Consider the following 17,959-nt stretch of genomic DNA (forward strand, 5'->3'; position numbering starts at 1 on the left):
GGCCCGTTATTAGCTCCTGGGTCCCCTTGCGGGACCCCGAAAGGACGTCTGGTTTTACCAGACGTCTGTTCTGGGTCCCACTAGGTGACCTCGTAATCAGGCATCCCGTAATGAACGGTGCCGGTCCCGTACCGGCACCCTTCATTACGGGAGCGCAAGCCTCGTAATGAGGCCCATTGTCTTGGCTTACATTAACACCTGCCACCATTTTGGTTTTTAAACTAAACTCGCCCTGTATATGGGTAAAATCTCTCTGCCTCTGGAGTCCCTGCTTACACTGCCAGCTTCCCTCTCTGACACTCTGTTGTCTCAGCATGTGAATATGTTCCTGCTACCCTCTGGCAAACATGGAAATCCAGTGGATACATTTAGAACAGCTTTGCCACTGGGAGCTCATATATATATATATATATATATATATATTTTTTTTTATTTTTTTTTTATTTTTTTTACACTGTAGTATTGTGCATCTGGTTTTCATACAAACCGTAAGCACATTTAACATCAGTACATTACATACATTATCATAAATATCAATTCATTCTCATAAAATAATAAAATCCATCTAAATACTCATATTAATATCACATCAAAGAGAGAACAGTTTTAAAATACAAATAACATTTCACACATCAATCTAATACAATTAATTCTAACTTATTAGCATCAAATCAAAGATGCCTATCTAATAAATTCAAGAAAGTTTAAAGATTTTTTTAACATCTCATTCCAGATGATAGGCAGCGATAGTAATGACAGTTGATGCTGCTCTAAAGAGTGTATTACAAAATTGTTCAGTCTCAATATGTTCGATATGCTCAACAAATCTCCCATATCCTTTGACATATAAAGATTTTAGCATAGGGCACATTGGGCCTCATTCCGAGTACGGCGGTAGGGGGTTAACAGCACCAGTAAGGATGCCGGTGCCGTTAACCCCCTACCACCACATTCCGAGGTCCATTAGTGGGTCCCACTAGGGCCGGCTGGTATCACCAGCCGCCCTTATCTGGACCCGCTAAGTGACCAGGGAGCTAATAACGGGCCTGCTTTTTGCGGGCCCGTCATTAGCTCCTTCCCCATTCCCATTGAGCCCTATGGGGGCACGATTGGGAATGGGGAATGGTTTTCAGAATGGGGACTTACCAGGTCCTCCAAGGTTGGAATGACCCGGTAAGTCCCTATTTCGAGAACCCGGACCCGGAATGCAGTAAGGGGGTAGCCATGGTGCTAATGAGGCCAATTTGGGCCTCATTACAAGTTTGGAGGCAGCCATGGTGCTATTAGCACCATGGCTGCCTCCAAACCCGGGTCCGGGTCCCGGTAGTCGGAATGGGGACTTACCGGGTCATTCCAACCTTGCAGGACCTGGTAAGTCCCCATTCTGAAAACCATTCCCCATTCCCATTCGCGCCCCAATAGGGCTCAATGGGAATGGGAAAGGAGCTAATAACGGGCACGCACATAGCGGACACGTTATTAGCTCCCTGGTCCCTTAGCGGGTCCCACTAAGGGCGGCTGGTAAAACCAGCCGGCCCTAGTGGGACCCGCTAAGGGGCCTCGGTATGTAGCGGTAGGGTTTTAACGGCACCGGCATCCTTACCGGTGCCGTTAACCTCTACCGCCGTACTCGTAATGAGGCCCTTAGTCAGATAAGTGCAAGGAGCATTTAATTAAAAGCCTTGAGATGAAAAATCTTTATATCTCTTCTTAGTAGCTAGTTTATCCAAATGTTGTATTCTGTCCTACTCTCTAGACTTCTGTTTCAAGATCTGTTCTATATTAGCCAATTCATGTGCAGAAGTAATTGATATTCCCAAAAGAGTCAAAAGAGAATTGGCTGACTGTTCCAGTTCGTGGATAAAAGGATTCGCTCTTTTGTTATGGTCACAATTTCCCAATATTCTCAAACGTTTAATAGAGTTGCTCAATGGAGAAGTCAATTTGATATAAAGAATGGTGCGTTGAACTAGCCATATAGTAGCAATGGAATAAAGACCATATTCCATCCTCAAGGCCTCAACTGGGACAGAACTCTGCAAATTCATTACAGAACAAAGGGGTTTACCTTCAAACTTATCAAGCCATTTAATTCTACTCAAAGGGACGACATGTAAGCCATAAACTATTGCAGGAATAATGCTAGTACGATAATTGGTCAACAGACCTTCTATATTATTACCTCCATTACTACCTCCGCACTGTTTAATGACCAGCAAGCTTTTCCATATTTTGGTAGTTATGACATCCTTGTAAAATTGATTAGTGTGGTTAAGATTCAAGGGGAAACCTAAGTAGATATAATTGTCTACCACTTCAAGTTTATCGTTTCCAATTCCCATTCAAAAGTGTGCTTTTTTGATAAGCAACCCCCTAAACACATGATTTTTGTTTTCTTGGTGTCAAACGTCATGTGGTTTTCCTGTGCAAAGTCAGCAAGGGCATCTATCGAGCGTAGAAGCCCTAAAGGAGTCTGGTCAAAAAGAACTGTGTCACCCGCGTACCCAAGCCACGACACTGCCACGCTATTATTTCTGGGAGATACATTTCTTACGGCATCAATTGGTCCAGCCATGTCTGAGACATAAAGATTAAAAAGCACGGGTGCGAGAACACACCCCTGCTTTAATCCTGAATTTGGGCCTCATTACAAGTATGGAGGCAGCCATGCCCTAAACAAGGGCATGGCTGCCTCCATACCGGGTTCCAGTACTGGGTTCTGTGAATGAGGAATTACTGGGTCATTCCAACCTTGGAGGACCCGGTAATTCCTCATTCACAAAACCAATCCCCATTCCCATTTGAGCCCCCATAGGGCTCAATAGGAATGGGGATGGAGCTAATAACGAGCCCGTTAATAAAGGGACCGTTATTAGCTCCTTGGTCCCCTTGCGGGACCCGCAAAGGCCGTCTGGTCTGACCAGACGTTCTGTGCGGGTTCCGCAAGGGGACCTCGTAATAAGGCATCCCGTAATGAACGTTACCGGTCCCGTACTGGCACCCTTCATTACGGGAGTGCCATGGCCTTAATGAGGCCCTTTGTCTCAGTAAAACAGGTAAGTTCACCCTCCCGGTTCAAGCAAAATGCAACTGTCGTGTGGGTATACAATGGTTAAGAAAATACAATAATTGCAGATCCATCCCCCATGTAGCAAGTTTGGACCTTAAATGCTGCGAGATACAAGGCCAAAAGCCTTTCTGTAGCCAAAAGGCAACAATAAAGATATAAATCTGAGCAGTGCCTTGTTTCTGCCATCAAGTATTGTGCATATATTATCTAAAGTGTAATATGCAGTTTTAAAACCAGTCTGGAATATATTTAATACATCTCTTTCCTGTACCTATTCATTAAGTTTGGCTAATAAAATGGCCGAAAATATCTTTTGGCTTGTGTCGAGGACAGCCAAAATTCTATAATTAAGGGGATCATGTCTTTCTCCTTTTTTATGTACAGAAATGAGTGTGGACTTTCTCCAGCTGTCGGGAACTCGCCCATTTGTCACTTGTCTCGATTTGTCTGAATAATTCTAGCAAGACCCTAGCCCAGAATTCCAGATTAGCTTTCATGGTAATGTTAATGTTAGCTATACTGTCAGCAACAAGGGCTCAGAAGGATTTCAACTTTTTTATTATCTAAACAATATCCTCCACATCAAAGCGCTCTCTGAAAACGTATTCAAGGAATATATCTATCTACATTAGGTTTCCCTTTTTTCGGTTACAAAATACAGTTCGGTAATATGCTCCACCCATTGAGATTCAGAGACAGCATTAAATTCTATAGATAGAGATCCTGCCAAATGTTCCCTAAAGTGGGACCAACATTTCCAGTCGTCGTCACTCTTCAGAGTTCTAAAAAGTGATAGGCAATTTGAATTGTTTAAATAATGCCTGTGTTGTGTCAGCCAATGTTTATAACGTGTAGCTAAAAGAGTATGGGCCTCATTACACGGAAGGCGGTGAGCCATGGCGCTATTAGCGCCATGGCTCATGCCGGTAAAATACCGGCACCGCCTTGGCGGAAAGGGGGTTTACCGCCCCATTCCAAGGTTGGTGGGGCGGTAAATCCCCCTTCCGCCATTGCCCTTCCCCATTCCCATTTCTGCCCCATAGGGCTCTATGGGAATGGGGAAGGCGCTAATTACGGCACCGCAATTTTGCGGTGCCGTAATTAGCTCCGAGGTCCCTTAGCGGGTTGGTTTTTAACGCCTGCAAAAAGCAGGCGTTAAATCGCCAACCCGCAAAGGGACCTCGTAGTACGGCGGTAAGGGTTAACGGTCACCGTTGCCATTAACGGTGACCGTTAACCCCTACCGCCGTCCGTGTAATGAGGCCCTATGTTGTGTTTTTTCCCACTAGGTGAAATGGAAGGCTATCCTCTGACAATCACCCTGGCCTTGAGTTCAAGTTTCTTTCTATGCAAGATCAGAGGATCAAAAGTTGCAGAATTAGGTTTACCAATGTTACTGATGATATTTGACTTCTGCACACTTATGGAGCCAGCTAGGCTGGAAACCATGAGCTCAATGTCCCATTCATGTAATGGCAACCAAGATTCAAGAAAGTCTTGATTTGCTAGGATTATGTTGTTAATGCAAGTTGTTGGTTTACAGACCACACTACACAATTTCCAGTGCTTTTATCCTTAACGGCAGTGGCAAGATAGGACCTAAAGTAGCAATTTCCGAATCCTGAGTTCCAAGTAAGTGTAGAGTGGTTGCTTAGATTGTTATGGGAAATATTAAGCAAATCACAACTTCTAAACATTTTTTGGTTTACCACAACATAGTCAAGATAGGATTTAGAGCAGGGGTCTCCAACCTTTTCGCTGGCAAGAGCTACTTGTAGTTAATGGCCAATAGGCGTGAGCTACTGGGGTAGTGATATCCATCAGTATGAGACTTTGCCCAAGACGTTTTAGGGCAGTTTATTTGCTCTTCATATGAAAAAGGAATACCGTATGTATTTACTGTGAAATCAATCTATTAATAACTTCAGAAAATTGTTTAGTTTATAATTTTTTATTAGATGCTGTTTCCTGAACATTGTTAAGCATATCAGAAGTACAAAACTAATCGGGACATTCAATGTGAAGGCTTAACCTGCATGCTATCCACCAGTGCTCAGTAATCTGGTGTAAAGCTTAAAACAGCCACATCACTCAGATGCTGTCAGGCGGGATCAAGGTTTTGATTTCAGAAAGTTTGTCTGAAAAAGGCAGATTCACAGAGACAGGCAATCACATTGGCTGACAGTGCAGATACCTTTTTAGCCATAGTGATTGCACACCCGACATGGGAGACATACATTCAGGACAGTTTTTAAACTTGCTTACAACAGACTCGGCCATGGGAGTATCACTGTGCCCTTCAAACTGCACCATCTGTAAAACAACATTTGTTTTTCATCAAATAATTATCACCTTTTGAAGGACGGCTCTGTAACAGCATTTGGATTGCAGCATTTAGTGTACCTACTTTTTAGAATCGCAGACAAATTCATCTTAGAAAATTATTTTCATAATTTGTGTGTATTACTGCAAAATTCCTATCAATGTTACTGTTTTATTCCCACTTTAACTTCGGCACCGTAGATTAAAGATGCACATTTTCTTTTTGCACCGGAACAAAACAGTTTTCATAGTGGTGACTTGTAGCGTGCACACATGAGACAACATATGAGTCTTTAAATTAACATTTTGAGCAAAGAGTATGGTTGTAACGAGGGGCGACTTATTCAGAATGGATGGCGACATGCCACCCTGCTCCCTTTGATGAAGGAGGCAGCATCAAAGGGAGCAGCTCACAGGATCGCTACCTCTCGCTGCAGGAATCATGTTATTTTGGTGCGTGACCAATGGGCCATGCTTGGCTTGCATGTGCATCTCTCTGACATATTGGAACTGTTCAGGTATTAGATAATTACTTGTAAATTATATGTTTTGCTGAATTTTTTGCAAAAACAGTGTTCATAAATTGCACCATTTCAGCCCATTATTGAAAGACTGGAAATCTCTTGCCAGAGTTTGAATATGTGTTCAGGTTCCCCATATATATCTATAGATCTCCTGATTTCTGCACGTAGCCAAAGGGGATCAGCCCTGTTAATTTTTCTCCCATCCCATTTCTCGCCTCTATGTTCTGTTCTCTCCCTGTATTCACCACCCTATTTTGTACAGTGCTCTGTTACTTAGTAGCTAGGTTAAAGCTATTTTAATCCTATGCATATCGAAATATATATATGCAAACCACTGCTCACATTTCCCACTTAATTCCAACTATCGTTTCGTAAAACATCTCACATTGGGCCTCATTACGACCCTGGCGGAAATCGCGGTGCTAAATGCACCGCGGAGCACGGCGGAAAGCTGCCGATAGCGCCATGGAGGTTGGCGGATTTTCCGCCCCAGGCCGACCTTGGCGGGGCGGTAAATCCCCATTCCCCATTTTACCCTTCCCCATTCCCATTTTTGCCCCATAGGGTATAATGGGAGTGGGGAAGGCGTTAATTGCGCCACCGCAAAATACGGTGGCGTAATTAACATCAAGGTCCCGTAGCGCCATGGATTTCTCCGCCCGGAAAAACCAGGCGGAAAACGTTCCATGGCGCTACGGGAACTCGTAGTAGGGCGGACGGGTCCGCCGCGAATAACGCTGGCGTAAACCCACTCCGCCAGGGTCGTAATGAGGCCCATTATGTTTTTTTAAGTGCTGGTATTGATAGACATGCCACTTTACATTCCTGTGTAGTTTTATAAAGCACCAGAATGCAGTGCAGCTAGTAGTTTTCCTTGTTTACTTAAATGTAAAATTGCAGCTATCGCTTGAATTCCTGTTTTGGGACATCCATAGAGGTGGGCTCCTAAATATCACGCCATATTCCATCCTAAGCTTTAATACAGTGTGGGTACTAGAGCTTTAAAACCGGGAACTCAATATCTGAAAATATAAAAAATAATTCACAGTTTTACCATAAACACGCAAAGCGAGATATACCTTTTTTCTTGCAAGCTGGGACTCACACAGATTGTTATTTTTCTCTGCACACACACGCGCTGAGAAAACAATTACAGCTGTATCTTTATTCCCCCATTCTGATTGAAAGTCTACAATTACCAGCATGCAAAGTAATGCTAGCTGAAATACATCTAAAGAAACACAGTCAGACTGAATCAATCACAGCCCCAGCTTTGTTTTACACAGCATGTAGATTTATGCACCCAGGCCCTTTCTAATCCGCCATCATTTGCACCTCTTGGTGACAATGGCTGCAACACACATTTGCCATTTACTTTTGTTATTGATAGTTAACCCCATGTTGGGACGCTGCTCAAGCCCTTGAAGCCCAGATGCGGCCCCTCATCTCACTGTGCACACCGCCTTTGACTGTTTACTTTACAGGAAGAGGAGTGGGAGGGGTGGGGGAAAAGTCACAGGGACTTCAGACACCAAAATAAAAACACAGGGCTCATTTTGGGATCTGATCAAAGAGCTACTGGGAAGCCTCAGGCACCCTACCAGTAGCTCATGATCTACTGGTTGGAGACCACTGATTTAGAGTGACCATTGGTCCAAGTGAAATTTGAATCAGGATGGTCAGGATTTTTTCGAAGCATACAGGTCAAGTCCTGTCCCTCCAAAAACGTCTTCCATCCACGATCAGCAACACTGGAAGTATAGATTTTTTTTTAATGTTTTATTTATTATTATTGTGTAATGGTTTACAATAAACCTTACACAAATAAGTAAAAGACAATACATCCACATAATAAAAAAAAAAGAAAACCATAAAGTTAATATATAACAAATACAACAGACCTAAAACCTCATTCATAAAACGTCCGAGAACCATAACCAAAGATAAATTGTCAGCCCACATAAGGCGAGACCAAAAGGAATCCTTTGAAAAAACGTAATCAAAACTTTCCTTTTCTTTACAAAAAACCCTTTCCCTCAAAGGGCCCAAGGCATGATATTTCTTGACCCAATGTTTGAGCCTTTCCATTACATTTTACAAGATTGATGCATTTCCTCATTAAGATCTTCGCACATGTCTACATGTAAATCATGCACATTAAAGTCTCCCGCAATCAAAACCTTATTGCTGGGATACAATTAGGCATTGTATTTTGACATAAAAATACCGTTAGGAAAATCATACTCAATAATCAATACTTTTTGATTAGTAGGTGGGTGAAATAAAAAGGCTGACAATATATATGGAAGAGAATGAGCAACAACACTGAAGGGTTCTAAAATTAATCTAACACAAGCTCCAATGGCCAGACCTCCAGAAGGATGGCCTCTATTTGAGCATTTTGCATGGTTGCAGAGTATGTTATACCCATCAATACTAAAATTAGCAGTACGCCATGTTTCCTGCATTGAGAATAGGTCAGAAGAGGGTAATAGAAGGAGCCCTAGAGGTTGGCCAAGAAAGGAACTGTAGCCTCTGGTATTCCATGAAAGCCAAGGCATTGTGGGATTACAAACATTTTGTCAAATGTTTTTCCCTGCAACGTTATCTGGGCGGGTTGTAGAAGCTAATAAAGATGCTCGTTCAGAGCAATGGTTAGGCAGTGGAAAATTCATCAGTAGCGGAAATATTTGTGGTGTTAATTTTTAGCTTCCACACTGTTCACAGAACAGTGGATTTGATTTTCCTTCATTTTCTTGTGTTCAAAGCTAAGGAGTCTTCCTTGGTTTCCCTGAAACTTTGTATCCACGGCACTTCTGGACTCCACGGGTGTATGACTAATAATGGTAAATACTTTCCTTGGCTTCAGTGCCGAGGAATCACATGTATTTTCTTACTTGCTGGGGATTGTGAAATGTTAAGCTAATTCTTTAAAGCAGAGAAGCTACTTTATTTCACTGGGAGTTTAGCTCTAACAAAAAGAAGCTTCAGGCTACTGTCATGCTGTGAGGGGTGTCCCTCCTGAGCTCCCCCCCCCCGCGGGGACCTGGCTTTTCCCAAGGGCACCCTGGAGAGTCTGTGACATCATCCTTGGATTGCCTCTTGCCCAAGGATATGGATCAAGTCCCTTCTCACTCTCCAGGGAGATGGAAGGTGCTGGTGTAGGGGAGGAAAGCACTGTGGCGACAGGTGCAACATGGGCTGGTACCTATGGGGTAGGTGGATGGCAAGAGTGGAGGCCGGCAGCAGCAGTGGGGAAAGGAAGGGAAGGGACACAGAGCTGGCTAAGCGGGAGACGGCAGGGAAAGCAACGCAGCCCGGCGCACAAGGGAGGACCAGCTCACTCCCTCCAAACTCATGCTTATACTGGCAATTACATCCCAGCATTTGGAGGGAGCTAATTCGCTGGCTGACCTGCTCCGGGTACTAATGTTCCATAACTACATTAATTTTGGATGCATAATGGTTTTCAATTTTCACATTGTCTGGTGAAAGACATTCACATCAACCACTCCTTCCTCGACCGTGACTTGCGATAGAGTTCTAAACATATGCTACCCATTAGACCTAATATGATAGCATATATTTCTTTGTTTAGGTAGTCTGGTACGTGGCATAATAGCCATCAGCACCTAGAGTGGGCAAGGCAGCCAATCTGGTTATTTGGAATGCAGGCTGAACCTCACAGCATAAGTCTGCGTTTCAAGCAAGCTGACACTGGCTCATGCCCGCCCGGCTATTCCACCCCTCTCTACCTGCCGTTCCCTCTTCTGTCATCTCTCTCCCTCACCCCTCACACCTGTAGGTGCCACAACACCGCTGGGACATGCCTCTCATTTCCGCTGGGCCACCATGGAAACAGAAGAGGTGTTTCGTTGGGCACCTTGCATCCATTTCCATGGCACCCATGTTGGGTGATCATTTCTTTGCAACAATGGGTTATGCGCTTGCTGCAACCCGTTCTTTCAAAGAAATACATTCCTATTAGCACCCTGGAAATGTAACCCTGGTTGCTAGTATTTTTACAAAGGTAGCGGGCGCCCCTCTCTCGCAAGAACAGACATGATAACCTGTTCAGTGGTTATTAACCACTTGAGAGTTCGCAGCCACTGCTTTTACTCACTGTGCCTTTCACAGATGGGAAATATCCATTTGCATATCAGTCTTTGTCCTGCCCAGGGGCAGTCCAGCACCGAAATACAATGGCAATTCCAATCTGAACGAGAGTACCACCAGCAACCCCATACACGTGTTTCACCCTTGTTGGGGATCATCAGTGAGGTGAAGCTGATGCCTCTCTAAGCACAGTGAGAGGGAGACCACGTCTGGTTGCCCCCAGGAGACCTAGGGTTACCAATCCCAAGTTCCTTAAAAAATAGTTTTACAAAGGTAGCGGGCGCCCCTCTCTCGCAAGAACAGACATGATAACCTGTTCAGTGGTTATTAACCACTTGAGAGTTCGCAGCCACTGCTTTTACTCACTGTGCCTTTCACAGATGGGAAATATCCATTTGCATATCAGTCTTTGTCCTGCCCAGGGGCAGTCCAGCACCGAAATACAATGGCAATTCCAATCTGAACGAGAGTACCACCAGCAACCCCATACACGTGTTTCACCCTTGTTGGGGATCATCAGTGAGGTGAAGCTGATGCCTCTCTAAGCACAGTGAGAGGGAGACCACGTCTGGTCTTAGAGAGGCATCAGCTTCACCTCACTGATGATCCCCAACAAGGGTGAAACACGTGTATGGGGTTGCTGGTGGTACTCTCGTTCAGGTTGGAATTGCCATTGCATTTCGGTGCTGGACTGCCCCTGGGCAGGACAAAGACTGATATGCAAATGGATATTTCCCATCTGTGAAAGGCACAGTGAGTAAAAGCAGTGGCTGCGAACTCTCAAGTGGTTAATAACCACTGAACAGGTTATCAGGCCTTGTTCTGTCGAGAGAGGGGCGCCCGCTACCTTTGCAAACTAAATTTCAAGGAACCTGGGATTGGTAACCCTAGGTCTCCTGGGGGCAACCAGACGTGGTCTCCCTCTCACTGTGCTTAGAGAGGCATCAGCTTCACCTCACTGATGATCCCCAACAAGGGTGAAACACGTGTATGGGGTTGCTGGTGGTACTCTCGTTCAGGTTGGAATTGCCATTGCATTTTGGTGCTGGACTGCCCCTGGGCAGGACAAAGACTGATATGCAAATGGATATTTCCCATCTGTGAAAGGCACAGTGAGTAAAAGCAGTGGCTGCGAACTCTCAAGTGGTTAATAACCACTGAACAGGTTATCAGGCCTTGTTCTGTCGAGAGAGGGGCGCCCGCTACCTTTGCAAACTAAATTTCAAGGAACCTGGGATTGGTAACCCTAGGTCTCCTGGGGGCAACCAGACGTGGTCTCCCTCTCACTGTGCTTAGAGAGGCATCAGCTTCACCTCACTGATGATCCCCAACAAGGGTGAAACACGTGTATGGGGTTGCTGGTGGTACTCTCGTTCAGGTTGGAATTGCCATTGCATTTCGGTGCTGGACTGCCCCTGGGCAGGACAAAGACTGATATGCAAATGGGTATTTCCCATCTGTGAAAGGCACAGTGAGTAAAAGCAGTGGCTGCGAACTCTCAAGTGGTTAATAACCACTGAACAGGTTATCAGGCCTTGTTCTGTCGAGAGAGGGGCGCCCGCTACCTTTGCAAACTAAATTTCAAGGAACCTGGGATTGGTAACCCTAGGTCTCCTGGGGGCAACCAGACGTGGTCTCCCTCTCACTGTGCTTAGAGAGGCATCAGCTTCACCTCACTGATGATCCCCAACAAGGGTGAAACACGTGTATGGGGTTGCTGGTGGTACTCTCGTTCAGGTTGGAATTGCCATTGCATTTCGGTGCTGGACTGCCCCTGGGCAGGACAAAGACTGATATGCAAATGGATATTTCCCATCTGTGAAAGGCACAGTGAGTAAAAGCAGTGGCTGCGAACTCTCAAGTGGTTAATAACCACTGAACAGGTTATCAGGCCTTGTTCTGTCGAGAGAGGGGCGCCCGCTACCTTTGCAAACTGGTTGCTAGTATGTATAATAACCGGGCCCCAGGCTGTACCGGGGAACATGCCAGGGACCCTCATACAATGGGGTTTTACCACCCGATACACTCCAGAGACCCTGGTTTTTTATAGCTTAATTCAGATAATTGGCAAACTCTTGCTCATTCAATTACTTACATGGAATAGGGGCTTTGCATGACATTGTAGACATGTGGGTGGTTGGATGTAAGGAGCAGAATGAATAGATAAGCTCAGACTTCAACGCTCAGTAGATACAATAAACTACCAATAATTGGCAGTTCAACATTTTTCGAGTGATGTTGCCTCGTGGTGTTCTTTAACTTGCAAGCCAACGAGAATTCTACACGTGCTTACCACAGCATTTGCAATGGCTACCAGATCCTCTATTGATGGCATGTAACTTTATTCTTCCCTGCCCACAGAAAATGGCATATGCTTCCCTCATCCTACTTGCTTTCATGTTGTGTTACGCCCAGGGATGTAGCCAATGTCTCCCCACACTTTGCCATTTTCTGCTCTCTGCACAAAGGTATATTTTATGTGTACAACCATCTCCATTTCTTCTACCTGCCCCCATCTTCCAAGCACATGTCCCTATGCTGACCTTCTGTCCGGACACTGCCATTTCTCTTTTTAGTCCCAGCTCCAGGTTCACCCTATCCTTCCCTTGTTATCCAACTTCCAAAAAGCTCCATTTCATGGCGGGAGCTCTGCTGCAAGTGGTGGCGGCATGTTGAGATTGGATGTGGTAAGCTGAGTGGCATCTGCTTACATGCCTAGGTATGTGGTACTACCTTTATTGTATACTCTTCTTGTCTAGCTTTGTTGTTCATCGCTTCATGAAGGTCGTCAGTGGCCCCACACATGAGAACTAGCTCCACGCTACACTGAATGCATTCTACAACATGTGGAACTATCAACAGTTATTTCACAGTAAAAAGTAACAGTTGATCAAAAGTTTGTTGCAAGTCACCCAAGAGCTGTAAATACAGACATCCATATGTGTTACCAATAATTATCCATCCCAGCTAGTACTATGCGGACACGTGGCTGCCTGACAGCGTTTGATTCCTCGCTGCCAACCAGGGATGTCATTTCACCAAAATGCCAGGGGTAGCGGAAGTGACATCACACAACCCTTGACCCCTGATGACATCACAGGAAGTGATGTCATTTGACCCCACCCCAAAGTGATATCGCGGGAAGCAATGGAGCACAACCTTTCACCCATTGATACAACAGGAAGTGGCATCACATAGCATTGTACACTACGAAAAATGTGGTTACGATATCACTATAATGTGATGTACATTTCATACAAAATGGATCGCCGTATGTATCATTAAGATCAGTGTGTATAGGCCCATATTACCAAATTACTGTGAATGCAGGCAGATGTCCATGACCAAATAATAATGATGTGTTATTATATAGCATTTACGCGCTTTATATAGAAAAAATATACACCCAATATCACCCAATCTGTGTTGGTACTCATTTATCGACCTCAGAAGGATGAAAGGCTGAGTTGAGGCGTTTAAGAACAGACTAAATCAGTGACTCACCCCCTGAAGTGTGCCTGAAATAAACCTTTAACGAATCTAGCAATTATTGTACAGAATTCCAGAAAGACACATTATTTGGTATTCCTATTCTTTCTTATTTAGGGTCACTGCTGAAAGTGTTAGACTTGTGGCACTCCTGTTTTTTTTAAGGGGCCTGAACAAGAAAGCCAGCCACTCCAGAAGTAAAGAGCCACATGGTGCTGGCCACAGCCCAGGAGCTTGCATTACAATAAATATATATATATATCTGCAAGGGAGACCACAGAAGTCGCAGTTGCGACCTCTGGCGACCCTTACATGACGTCCCTGCTGCCAACTACCTGATGCCTTGCACTGCTCAATGTGGTTTGGGTGTGTATCAGTACAACTATCTGCACAATATTGTGAATGACCATAGTGCTCTTTGTAGCCGGACCATCTAAATTCCGTCTTTCATCAGCTTCATTCATCCCGTTCCATTTTTCTTTTGTCCTAGACCCAGTATGGAAATCCCATAGTATACGTGACGGAAAATGGGGTGTCTGAAAAGATGCAGTGTCCTCAGCTGTGTGACGAATGGAGAATCAAATACCTGAAAGGCTACACCAACGAGATGCTAAAAGGTACACACAGAAAAGGTTATAGAATGCCTCTACCTATAAGGAGTGGCCCCTGATCTAGCGCAACATGCCCGAACTATTGCATAATCAAATAACAATGGCTATTTGTGTCGACAGCAGCCCTAAAACACCAAGGATACCCTTCTTCCGCAACCCTGCTTTTGGTAACACATCATAAATTGGCTCAGACGGTACACTTCCTGGCCATTGAAAGTACTTTTTAATGACATTTAATTTTTCTACTGCAGCTCACGATCACAAAGACCCGGACGTTAGCTGCCTTTTTAGGCAGGGACATCAAGAACCATTGGGCAAAGAGATTATTAATTATTGAGGAAAATTACTCTCCATTTTTTGTTCAAGGGATTTTTAACTGGGTATAAAGAGATTTCTCATCACATGCAATTAGGCAAAGTGATTACTATTTGTAACGAATAACTAGCTTCTCCTTAACACTTAGGTCAACACCCCCTCCACTCCTCACCTAACCAGAGACTGGGTGATCTGCTCCCCCGTTTGCCCCCCTGTTTGCTTGTAGATGCCTAGCAGCCTAATTACACACCTTCCCCCTTCCCCATTAATAAAAATGTGTTGGGTGTATGGGCTCAGAAAGTATTGTGCAGACAATACTTAATATTTGGGGCCAGCCAGTACTCATTATTGGGCAAAGACCTACTATACCAATTAATTGTCAACATTCTGAACCCACGCAATACAATTCAATGAGAAATCCCCTCTGCCATTTAATGAGGACATGAATGACTATTGGGTAGTCAGGCAACTAAGCAATTGTTATGTAAAGGAGGGCTTAAGGGATAGAATAGTTCTTTGTTATTGGGCACTGAAAAATTAGCTCACGCATTGGACACAGACTATTCAAAGAGCAACCGTTTTACTATTTAACAGGCACAATCACTACAATTTATGAGCAAACATTGTGTGCAAATATTGGTTTTCAGTATTAAAGTTGGGCAGATGTTCTACCCTCCACTGGACACATGGACTCCACTAATCAAAATGGCAAAACAAGCCACTATTTTAAAGTCAAGAAAAAACTGTCCATATTTAATGAGGAAAACGTGCTTCTGTTACATGGTCACAAAAACTATATTTGATGAGCATGCAGGCCCACAGTTCAACAGGCACAGTGGCTATTGTTTCTAGACATAAAGATTCTATTTTATAATGGGCACTTTAAGAAAGTGCTGAGTAGGGTGTACATTATGATGACAATGTAAATCCCCACTGAATACAACTACATGTTAACCTTGATTTTAACTCTATGCAAAATTCGGATTGTTATTTTTAGGAGTGTGAATGAGTGGTGATATCCTCTTGAGTTTGGAAGTCATCTTGAGTAAGGTTTGTGTCATAGAAACATACTTTGTAGATTAAAGTATTATATCGTTAACTCTTAGGGTCACTGAATAGGCCTTTGTATAACTGGGACATTTGCCCTTATTCCACTTATCCCCATCTAACTATTGTTTCTCAGCCATAAAGGACGGTGTGAAGGTGAAGGCGTACACGGCCTGGTCCCTGCTGGACAAGTTTGAATGGGATGAAGGCTACTCTGAGAGATTTGGACTGTACTATGTGGAATTTAAGAACAAGAACAAACCACGATACCCCAAGGCCTCCGTTCAATTCTACAAGAAGATCATCACAGTCAATGGGTTCCCCAACGTGAGGGAGGTAAGGGCCACCAGAAAAAAAGCGTCAACGTTCTTAAATTATCTATGCATCAGTGGATTTATCTTGGCACAATGCTATCAGTGGTAGCAGGTATTGTAATCGGTCACTAACAATTCATTTGTCTGCACATCAATCAGTTCTCTCTAATGAACAAAAAGCAATATACAATTTAATGGGCTCCGGCGGTAAAAAAAAGGAAGTAGCATTTCAACATTTGCATCCAGTGGGCATTGTTACACTTCCAAGACTTCACAGAAGGTTGGTTGAAAAAACCCAGAGATCTGCTTGATGTGCGAATTAATGAACAAACATCACTAAACTCCAAGACCCTTGGGTTATCCCTGATGAGATGATATTGTGACCATTTCTAATATGGGTGTGCAAATGATTGATTTGCATTCAAATACTGAAAAGTTGCGGGGTTGTGCCTAGCTGTGTATTGTTAATGACAACATGACATCACATAATGTGCTCAGTGACATGAAAGGTAGCCTCTTGAAAATAATATGTGCAGTTATTGTGTTGGCTCTCAAATCAAAAGTAAAACTAAACATGAGCAGTATGGGTTACGGCTACCTTTCATTAGCTTTTGTTGTTCCTACTCCATTGTGGGCACTCTGGGTAATTGCTGGTCATATGTGATGTTTAAGTGGAGTCATGAGCAGTGTATCAAGGTGAATGAGTCATGGATGATTTGGGAACCATAACTCGGAAATGTTTCTGGCTTTTTGTGATTTGCGTTGGAACTACGATGTTCCTTCATCGAAAGTTGTTTGAGGGAATTTCTAAGGTTTTCATTAAAGAAGATTAATTATAACTACACATTCAATGATATGCCCACTGATAAACCCACGGTAACATACCCACAGTGCCCATTGGGCATGGACATACACTGTGAATGCTTTCCCCAGTGCATGTGTGTGTGTTTTCAAGGAACGAGATCCCTGAGAAGCAGAAAATAATCTTTACATTAAAGTTCTTATAATCTCAGGGTTCTGGAGGCATTAAAAAACTTAACAGTCTTTGGACCTGTGCTTTATTGTGTCGCCTGAAATGTTTGTTGACATGGTGCCATAATGCACGATAATCAGTCATATGTGTTTGTGTGGATAAATATGTATATAGCAGTGGTAGGGTTGACTGGAGTTTAGAGGAATGGCAGACACCTGCGCTGTCACTTGGTTTAGTTGAGACATTGGTTGTTTCCTGCAGCCCAACACATGGTTTGCTTGGGAAGCAAAAGTCTGAAGTTCCCAACGGTAACTGTATACTGGTGGGTAGGCAAACCTTGTTAGTGATGGCGCTGGAATGTGGTTATGACCAGGTTGCAATTGCTAGTTTAAGAACTTCAAAATACCTTATTTGAGTTCAACACATTGATATTTTTATTTGCTGATTCTAGTAACAATTGTCCTGGCACAGTGTGCTAGGTGCATGTGAGAAAAGCCATACATATTTCGACCGAAGTCTTTGTCAAGGCTCTGCGTGCAAAGTGGTGTGTTTGTGACAGGGTTAGTGCATTTCGGCACAACATGGTTTATTCATACATCCAGGAACAGTATATATACATTGGCCCTCGTTACGAGTCCGGCGGTAACCATGACTTGCCGGAAACACCGGGGCATTACAACTCCGGCCGTCCGGTAAATCAGGCGCCGGTAATTGTAAATCCCCATTGGGAATGGGGACCACGGAAGCACAGGCACCGCTAATAACGGTGCCAGTGCTTCCGTGTAAGTCTGCGGCCGGGTGCCGTTCTGCCAGCCAGGTCTGCCCTGGTCGGCGGTATGGCACCTGGCTACAGACTCGTAGTTTGCCGGTCCGGAAAATACATGCCGATAAGCTTACCGGCACAGTTGTTCCTGGACCGGCAAACTTGTAATGAGGGCCATTGTTCGTAGTGGGGTGTGAAGTGCCGTCGTATTGACAGTTTGAACATGCATTTAAGGAAAACAGTATTAATAGTACATATCCATGTTTAGTCACATACAATTGTTCACAAAACGCACCACGGCAGAGAAATGAGCAGGGTGGCAGAGGGAGAGAAGGGGTATAGAGATCAGTTGGTGTAAGGTAGCTTGAATTAGCTTAGTGTCACTGAATGATATGTACAGGCTGTTACCAGAGGA

General features: G+C 44.0%; 1 protein-coding gene across 4 annotated transcripts in view; it reads left to right on the plus strand.

The window, feature by feature from the left end:
- Positions 1-17,959, plus strand: part of LCTL (lactase like) — a 239,428-nt gene that overhangs the window by 144,887 nt on the left and 76,582 nt on the right. For 2 of the 4 annotated variants that reach the window (XM_069625015.1, XM_069625014.1), the window contains exons 10-11: positions 14,012-14,138; positions 15,631-15,830. In XM_069625015.1, coding sequence (XP_069481116.1) covers positions 14,012-14,138; positions 15,631-15,830 — 327 coding nt within the window. The remainder of the gene's footprint in view (positions 1-14,011; positions 14,139-15,630; positions 15,831-17,959) is intronic. The other 2 variants (XM_069625016.1, XM_069625017.1) reach the window with 1 other exon arrangement.

The sequence above is a fragment of the Ambystoma mexicanum genome, chromosome 11 (assembly GCF_040938575.1).
Source record: "Ambystoma mexicanum isolate Mex_15411 chromosome 11, UKY_AmexF1_1, whole genome shotgun sequence".
In the NCBI taxonomy this organism is placed as follows: Eukaryota; Metazoa; Chordata; class Amphibia; order Caudata; family Ambystomatidae; genus Ambystoma; species Ambystoma mexicanum.